The 9,534-nt window shown below is 47.4% G+C and overlaps 1 protein-coding gene across 1 annotated transcript in view; it reads right to left on the bottom strand.

Moving 5' to 3' along the window:
• Positions 1-6,531: 6,531 nt before the first annotated feature.
• ERBB4 (erb-b2 receptor tyrosine kinase 4) overlaps positions 6,532-9,534 on the bottom strand; it is a 422,209-nt gene continuing 419,206 nt past the window's right edge. The window contains exon 29 of the mRNA XM_062001955.1: positions 6,532-6,968. Within this exon, the coding sequence (XP_061857939.1) occupies positions 6,532-6,968 (437 nt within the window). The remainder of the gene's footprint in view (positions 6,969-9,534) is intronic.

Here is a 9,534-nt window from a genome sequence, read left to right as displayed (position 1 = left end):
AACGGCATACATATCTACACTTACTTATAAAATACCATTCACAGTTCATTGCTGTGGTTATCCCAAAAGGGTTTAGTCTTCGGAGTGCTATGGACAATACAGTGTTTCTCCCTAGGAGGGCTGGGCAGAGCAGGGGGACAGTGGCACCGGAACGGCCGCTCACGTCAATGGATGTGTGTGTGGATGAGGGACGCGTAGGCCCTGGCCACCCCGAGGGGCTGCGCCACTGCCCCGGTGGTCTTGTCCACGACACGCCTGCAACCCCATTTCATGGCTTTTTCATTTGGGAGTGGAGAAGAACTGGGACATAGTGACTCACACTGCCTAACACCTCACACAACTCCCTTTAAAACCCCTCCTTACCAAGGTCCACAAGATGCTCTCACAAAATTAAATAATAAAAAACCATCCTTGGCATTCTCCCTCACACCTTCTACTGGCTTCTCGGCACGGATTCCAGACGGAGGACGCTGTGGGTGACAGCACCTCTCCCATCTGGCTCTCGTGAGGAGCTCTGGCTGCAGCTCGAGTGCGTCTCACCGAGTTCCACCACCACCAGCCAGAGCTGAGCACCCAGTGCTTCCCTCGCAGGTGCTGTGCAGAACCCAAGCCCGCAGTCAGGGCCCAGCCCTTGCTGCGGCACTGCTGCTGACAGCTTCTGGCCAGCAGTTCCACGAGCAGCGAGCCTACCAGCCCAACCCCACACTGACCTGCCTGGCGGTGCAGGAACAGGACCTTGTGGTACAATAAAACTGAAACAAAGGTGGAGACATGTCATTCTTGAACTTTTTCTGTCGTGCTTTACCACACAGAGCTTTAGTTCTGTTATTCATTCCCAAGTTTGAAAGCTCCATTTGTAACAGTGCCCTCTTCTATCTGTGTAATGCTTAGCAAGGGCCAGAAAACATGAAAAAAAGAGGGAATCTGGCAAAGACAGTGGCACTGCAGAGGCTGTGCCAAGGGACAGCTGTGGTTCCTTGCACATGACGGAGCCTGAACCAACTCCAGTCTGCCTGGAAAAACCCTGAACCCAAACCCAAGGTTTTCTCTAACAAAAGACAAGCTGCTTTGTCAGCAGCAGAGGTCTCAGATCCATGGGAATGAGAACGTTGCAAGTGACAGAGCCAGAAATTAATAGCTGCATGGTCCTCATGTAACTGCAAGAAAAACATCTTTTGAAAAATATTTGCTGAAGGGGACTCAAGGTGAAAGTGTCCCCTTTGAGGTGCTCTGTAAGAGACAAAGAAGTAACTGATAACTGCAGGCTTGGCTCTGGCTCATGCTGAGGCCTCTCTTCCACCAGTCTCCCTTAAGCTAAAGAGCTGTCAAAACAGGTCAACACTCACCTACCTCAAGCTTTCCCAAAAAAAGACAGGGAAATGGGGGTGGAGGCTCTGATGTGCCAGTTGTCCAAGGTGAAGGCAAAAGCCACTCGCCATGTGAGCAGTGCCCCAGCCGTCAGTCAGGCCCTGGGTGATTGTTACCACCTCAGAGGCTGCAGGTGTTGGTGTGTGGGAGCACCTGGGTGCTGCAGTAGCTGCTGCCGCTTCCATGTGGAGACACCTGCACAGGGGCAGAGGCTCTGGGGCAGCAAGGAGATACCTTCAGCTATCCTGAGGAAGTGCCTGACCAACAGGCTAACTCTGGCCTGGGCCAAACCCACCTCATCTTCTGGACAGTACAAAGGACCCAAAAGAATCCCTTCATTCCTGTGGCTGCCTCCATGACACAGGACACTTGTACAGACACCTCATCAGAAAAAAAAAAAAAAAAAGAGATTATTTTCTTTTACTCTCTGAGTTTCCCATATAGGTCCATCCTCAAAATATCCTCAACCCCAAGCTCTGTTTCTAGGCTGACTTAACCTCCTGGCTAGTGCCTTCGCCTTTGCTGGCCAGCCCCAGCTATAGCTGTGGAAGGAACGGGTCCACAGAGTCAGGGCTAAGTTGTCAGAGTTGCCAGCTGCTTTGCCTCTAGGCTGGGATGGTGGTAGCTGAGGGAGAAGAAATGCTCCCCTAGAACTCCCTCTCACATCTCTAGTGCACATCTCTAGGCTGCCCTGCCCCAGCAGCATCCACGCCAGGGCTCTCCCACGCAGCCTTTGGCCCTCCCAGCTGTGGGACATCAGGGAAGGGTATCTCCTCATTAACCCAGGAAATAATTGGAATGGGATGACTCATGCAATTCCTGCAAGTCAAGAAATGCATTTTCCACCAAAAATGTGGAACAACCAGCATTAACCATTCTTTATACAAAGGAAGGGATTTCAGGGCTGAGATTAAGGTACCTGACACAGACCCACAGGGTGGCTCGCTCCTACTGCTGATACTCTGAGTTATTCCCATGACTCACTGCCTATGAGAGATGACCCATTTGAGAGCAAATTGGAAATACTCTGCTATATCTGAGTGGATGGCTGAAGAATCCCTCCTGGCTGTTTTGTGGAAAAAGTAAAATTTGAGAAGAGATGAAGACGGAAACTTAAAAGTAGTTGGTTTCAGTCAATTATGGTACAGCAAGTCAATCAGATCGAGCATCCACGTCTGTTTGAAATAACGCCCAGGTAGATGATGACATCTAAGACAAGTATCACTGAAAGAGATGAGGAAAACAAGCTGTTCTCTCTCAGCACATTGCTTTGTGTCTTAGTCAAAGGCTGATATGCACCACTTGAGTATCTGCTCATGAAAAGTTAGTCACTGCTTTTGCACCATGCAGTCTACAAAAAGGGAAAGGAAAATGTTTATAAATGGGAGACTGCATTATAAAATCCATAAAAACTGCCAGTGCTGTGTATAGATAACTCTGCAGAGCTAGAGAATCCAGCACTGTCAGACAAGATATTTGTGCTGATGCTCACACATACTGCTCTGTGCTGACAAAATGCAGTTTGTGTGTGGAAATACCACTTTTCCCCAAAACCTGCAGTTACTCATTCAGTTCTGCTCCCAGGTTTACTGTTTTTACCCATGGTTAAACTTTCTTTGGCAAAGAGACAAAAATGCCAAAGCAGCTCAGAGGAGTTACTTGTCCACAGGAAAGATGTGGATTTATGTGCTGTGCTCACAAGGCTGCCATTCTTGCCAGGGATAAGGAAAGGGTTAACCCAAGCTTAGCATCAGATGGGTTCACAAAGGTGCACTGCTGGCAAAGCAGGAAAGCAGGAAAGCTAAGGCTCCTTCTTGGCAATTGCCACTTAAACCAGAAGCTCAGGAAAAAAACCTCTCCAAAACTGTGAAGCTGCAGGGAAACAAATAATCCAAACCACTGTGCCCATTAACCCTTTGTCTGCCCTTGGCTATTCAGGACACAGCTAGCATGGCTCAGCTAGGCTGCATGTGGGAGCCCCTGCATGTGGCAGCTTCTGCTCTGGCCTCATGCTGGCTCACTTCTGCATTTCCACGCCACTTAACATATCACATCCACAGTCAACAAAGAAACGAATAAATAATTCAAGTTCAATAAGAAATAAAATGTTAAACGGTTAAACCCCACAATTATGTACATTTTGATTATTTACTGGGCTCGTTTCCAACATTGCTACTACTTCCTTACCAGAGAAACAAACAAGCCTCCCCTTCCATTTGCAGCTACGTGCCAGCTACATGCCAGCACTGCCCCACCCACGTGTGGGTCTGGTGGCGTGCGTGCTTCCACCTCAGCAGTCTTCAAGTACACCTCTGTCTCCAAACACGTGAGCTCTACCATCATTTGTTTTTTCTCCATTAGGAGCTACTCTGTTAAGATACTTGTTCAAGAACAAATCACCTACCTACATAACCAGCACTGCATCTGCGCTAGGACATCCCCAATGCTGTGTGGGCCCATGTCCCCAGCAGCTTGACAGTCACGTCCCACCCTGCCAGACCCGTGCCCTTGCTTCGGACGGATCCTGTGAGCACGAGCACTGGAAAACTTTCCCAGCAGTGCATCCCCAGGACCTGATGCCACCCCTCTGTGCCCTAATCCCTCATCAGTGCATGTCTCTGGCTCCTGCCAGATCACCAGGAGGTACAAAGGGCACAAGGAAGCAGCATGGCCTCTCAGACATGAAGCAGCAAAGCCTCTCAGACACACAGTGTTCATGTCACCATCTATCCCACTTCAGCGATCTGATAGTTATTTTGTTCTGCCTCCACAAAACACGTTTTAATAGCTTCAAAGATCTGCGCTTGTTCTTGCTGTTTTCAGACCTATCAGCTACCTATTTGGGTGCAGGTTTACTATCCACTCTGCAGTCTGAAGCTGCCCTGAACACACCTGCTGCTAAAACAGGCTGTTGGCTGAACCAACCTTGACCTAGTGATCACACAACATTTGTTTCCTGCCTATATGCACTTACAATCAACCCAGGTTTGAAATCTCTTCATATCTTTGTCAAACTGACCCTCAGCCACCAAGATTTGGAGGTAACTATTGCTTGTTTCTTACTCCTTCCTCTACTTCCCTACAATTACAGGTGGCAAGCTGTTGAGATGGCAGAAGTCTGGAAGAGCAGGATGCCATTTCCAGACCACTGGCTGTTGCTGGTTTTGTTGCCATGTTAGGTCACCCCAAAGATCTTGACTTTAACAGTACTGAAGCGCATAAACTGAAATACTGTTGTATCATGCAAGATTGTCATCCATCGAGTAATGTCTCTTCCCCTTTAAAAGCCTGGATGGGCAGAGACATAGGCAGATTTTCAAAGGTACCCAATAGTTTAGTAAGATTCTTGGTGAGAACTAGGCAGGTAAATGCTCTTACACACGTGTGTTTCGGCATGTCAGGAGCTGGCCATTGGTGTCTCTGGCCCTTATGCCACCCTTCTCAGCTCCATCCGCCTGAGGTTGCTAAAAATGTCCAGAACTCTGGCTGAAAGATATTTCCAAAGAGGAGCACACAAAACAGTGGGGTGGGGGTGTCTACCTAAAAAATGAGGTTGATGAAAGCAGAACTAAATGCAAGGAGACTGACTCACTTATTTACATTTTTGATGGAAAGCTCTACGAGTCATGCACATTTTGACTTCTCAGACCTCAGATGCACCTTCTTCTGTGCCAGAGTAATCCTCCTATTAGAAAAAAAGGTATTCTGCACTGTGCTGCAAGCCAGAGCAAGACATTTGTTTCCTCCAATCCCTTTCAAGGCTTGTTCTGCTGTCCTTCACATGGCAGCAGCAAGAGCTTGTTGCTCTGTCACTGTGTTCTCTGAAGCAGTCAATGCAATGGACTCTCACAACTGGCAGACAGTGTTCCAAAGACTTGATTTGCTTCATTTTGGCATTTCCACAGTCATCCTTTACATATATTTCTTTTTTATTTTTTTAATTTAAAATTATTATTTTATATTTTGCTGGTCACTTCCATATTGCTTCATTCAAAATCCAGAAAACAGTTCAAATAAAATCAGAGCTTAAGTGCAAACTAACTTTCCAGTGAACCGCTATGTGCATTTTCTCCAGTCCAGTGTCCATCTTCCAGTTTAAAGGACCCTTCCCATCACCACCCCACACCAGCAGACTCCATGACCCATATCAAACTCTCCAGTTCTTCATCTTGTCCTCAGTGTTGCCCGACAGCATCCCCAACTCCCTTCGTGATCATGAAGAAAAAAGAAGAAGTTTTTTAAGTCTGGTTATGTATTTATAGTAATCAGATATAAAACAGGAAAGCAAAGCTTTCTGCATACAAATCTTGGTTTCTTGGCCTGTTTTTTAGCTTCAAAAAGAACACATTGGAGGCATGGTTTTGTTACACTCTTCTGAAAGGGTTTTTGTGTTGAAAAGGTTTGTTATGTTGGCACATATACAAAAATGGTTGTGTCATGCACCAGCTCTGAGTGGGAGTCTCTGTGGTTAGGAATTGGCACAAAATCATGGTGTGGCTCAGAAAAAGGGTTTGGCCATATATTAGAGTCACATCATCATTTCTTGGAAAGCCACGATGAAGATCTGAATGATTATGAAGAGCCAGGTTAGCCATTTTCAGTTGCTGGGATAGAAAGTGTTAGAAGAAAGAAACTGGATCCTCAATCTCAATTACTATGCTATCACACATGATATAAAAAATGTCCATTTCCCCCTCTATTGGAAATTGCATTGAGATTTCCAGGAATGCTGTACAGACTCTCATCAGTTCCTGCTGAAAGAATCAGACTCTGTGGCTTTCCTCACAGTGTCTGGGTTGAGTTACTGAGGACTAGATTGACAGCAGGCAACGCTGCCGCTGGCCTTCGCCGGTACCATCTGGCTTCTCTGACCATCCAACCCTCTCATCTGCGGAGGGGGAGAAATGCTAGGTTATAGATGCCTTCTTTCAGTCTCTTTCCTTCCTTCCAGGCTCCCAATCCAATCTGCAAATGACTCCAAGACATCCTTCCACTTAGAAATATCAAAAATGAGTGAACTGGCAAGAAGAGGAAGCTCGTGGGACAAAGAATGGGAAGGAAGGAAGGAAGGAAGGTGGAAGGGAAGGGAGAGTGGGGGAGTGGGAGAAAAAGAGTGAGGCAGCTAGAAGGGGTTGCCTTTCAATTGCTGTGAGACCACGGTCCCTACACCACCGTGTTCCGATGCCTGTAGGGCGGCGGGGGCAGCACAGTGCCAGGCTTCAGGGAGAACTCAGAGAGGTATTCGGGATTCTCTGCCACAATGGGCCGGATCCGACCATTCTGTTTGTAAAAGTATTTTGTGCTGTACTCTTGCAGGTAGTCTGGGTGCTGGAGGGTGCTTCGCGGGGGCAGGCTGTGGTTCCAGTAGTCTGGGTTGTCAAAGGCCTTCTTGGCTTTCTCTGGCAAATTGTTCTTCAGGTACTCGGCGTTTTCCAAGGTGTTTGCAAAAGTGTTGAGGTACAATGGCTCATTCACATACTCATCCTCTGCTTTGGGCTGCCCGTTTGGAGCATTGTGATACTCTGGGTTGTCCACAGCTTGGAGATCTCCATTTTTTCGTCGGGAAACAAATGGGTTCTCTTCCACTGGGTTTAGGTAATCTAAGGAAATGTAAAAAAATAAATCAGCAAAGAGGAGGAATCATCCATCCATGTTGCAAGCATCATATGCATGTTACTACCAGTCTGCACCAGCAGCAGCATTTGGACTTGTGCCAGCCATTCCAGATGAGATCTAGAGGCGCTGGCCATGTCAGACACATGCCTGCTAAAAGTGAAGAATTTACAACATAAACAAGAAAATGAAGGCCCTGGAAGGTGAAGCGACTCATCAAACATACTGGGAAACAAAACTACAGCTCTTGCTGAGCCATAGCTCTTGTGCCTTGCCTGCTCCTGGAATTCCCCCCATGTACGATCTACAGAGCCACACACACTGAGCAACTTCTGCCTCTGCTGCAGAATGTCTGAGCAATCTGGACAAATCAGCCAAACCCTATGCTCTGCAGCCTTTCTATCCAAAAAGCTCTATTGAAATCTCAGTTAAGCCTCTCTGCACAAAAACCATCCCCAAGGGCTAACTTCTGAGACAGCTTTATTTCTAACAGAACAATTTGCCTGATTAAAAACCTTCCATCCCTGAAGGACAAAGGGCCTCAAAGCATTATGTAAAAAAATATTCAAATGAGCCCTGCAAATGGTACAAGAGAACCTTACATCAGCTCCAAACAGGACTTGGAGCAGGTTACAGTGGCTGCAAATCACTTTCTGTGGATTAACAGTATCTGAATTGCAGAAAGGCTTTAAGGCTTGCACGGAAAGCTAGACAGGGGGTGGGGAGGGAAGAGAAATGTAAAGAGATTGGCTGTCTCATGTTAAAAATGCTCTTTAGTCAGATCTCCCTCACATGGGCCACAGAGCAATGGAGTGGAGTGTCATGTGGAATGTCACGTCCTACCTCACTGTGTGTAGTGAGGTTCCACTGCAAACCAGAACACCAGCCAGCCTGGGCAGGAGGGAGGTCACCCACACTGTAAGGGGCTGCAAAGGGGAGGGCTTAGAGGTGAGCTATGGGCAAGAGGGACTTAAAGGGTACACCCTTACAGCAAGATATGTCACCAGCATTCAAAAGCTGGAAATCATCACATGAAAAGCACTTCCAGGATTAACTCTGCCTTTTGTCTCCCAACCTAGAGGTTCCTCACAGAACAGGGTGTCTGAGCCACTGCCATTAGTAAAGGGCAATCCTTCTGCCTGCCATGGCCACAGGGATGCCAGCACAAGGCCTCCACATCCAGTGGTACAGGCTCTGGAGACACCGCCACACAGACTCCTGCCTGTCTGAAGAGGGTGACTATGGTCCTCACTTTAGTTGTTTTGATCCAGAATGGGGCCAAAACTGTTAAACGCTAAATTCAAGATCTAATGAGTGCCTCTGAACACATGACTAAAAGGCACATGCACTCGTACCAAGAGCAAGGTGGGAACAGATCTTTTGTCAGCAGTGACAGCCAATCACTGCTTTGATGGGAATCCCTTGCTGATGGAGTACATGCAGCACCTTGGTCACACCATGACAGGCTTAGGGTAAGGTGTCTTAGAAAGATGTCTGGAGGAAAAGGACCTGTGCTGATGCAAGTCAGCTGAACATGAGCCAGCAGTGTGCACAAGTGGCCAGGAAGGCCAATGGCATCCTGGCACATATCAGACATAGTGTGACCAGCAGGACCAAAGAAGTGATTGTTCCTCTACTCAGCACTGGTGAGGCCACACTTCAAGTACTGTGTTCCGTTTTGGGCCCCCACTACAAAAAAAGACATTGAGGTGTCAGAGCGTGTCCAGAGATGAGCAAGGAAGCTGGTGAGGGGTTTGGAGAACAAGTCTGATGAGGAGCAGCTGAGGGAGCTGGGGGTGTTTAGCCTGGAGAAGAGGAGGCTGAGAGGAGACATGATCACTCTCTACCACTACCTGAAAGGAGGCTGTAGTGAGGTGGGGGTCAATCTCTTCTTCCAAGTAATGAATGACAGGACAAGAGGAAATGGGCTCAAGGTGCTCTAGGAGTGGTTTAGATTTGAGATTAGGAAGGACTTTTTCCCTGAGAAGGTTGTTAGACATTAGCACAGGCTGCTCAGGGAGATGGTGGAGTCACCATCCCTGGTGATACTTAAAAGCTGTGTTGATGAGGTGCTGAGGGACATGATTTTGTGGTGGGCTTGGCAGTGCCAGGTTAGTGATGTGGACTTGATCTTAAAAGTCTTTTCCAACCAAAGCAATTTTGATTCCCCAAACCCCCAAGGGTTCAGGCAGCACCCCCACAGAACTCTGAGGAATCCCAGAGTGAACTGTACATGAACATCTGTGTGGATGTCTGCTGAGCAAACTCGCAGCATCAAATCTCTTACGGCAGGGGTGCTTGCTGAATTGCAGGGCCATGAGTGCACCCCCTCAACCGCTGCTGCTGTGGGTCAAGCCCCAGGGCTCCCTTCCTTTCCACCACGTAACTCAAAGGGTAAGTGGCTTCCCAGTTCTTAGCAAACACAGCTGTTACTTGGCATTTATGTTTGCATTAATTAATTTCTCAAAAGCTAACATAAAGGTTTGAAAGCAAATTATTAATAACACATCCTGTTATGTGTGAATGATTGCTGTCTCTATTTAAAAAGGAAGA

The sequence above is a fragment of the Colius striatus genome, chromosome 9, assembly GCF_028858725.1.
Source record: "Colius striatus isolate bColStr4 chromosome 9, bColStr4.1.hap1, whole genome shotgun sequence".
NCBI lineage: Eukaryota > Metazoa > Chordata > Aves > Coliiformes > Coliidae > Colius > Colius striatus.
The sequence above is the reverse complement of the archived record's forward strand: the minus strand, read 5'-3'. Positions and strand labels throughout refer to the sequence as shown.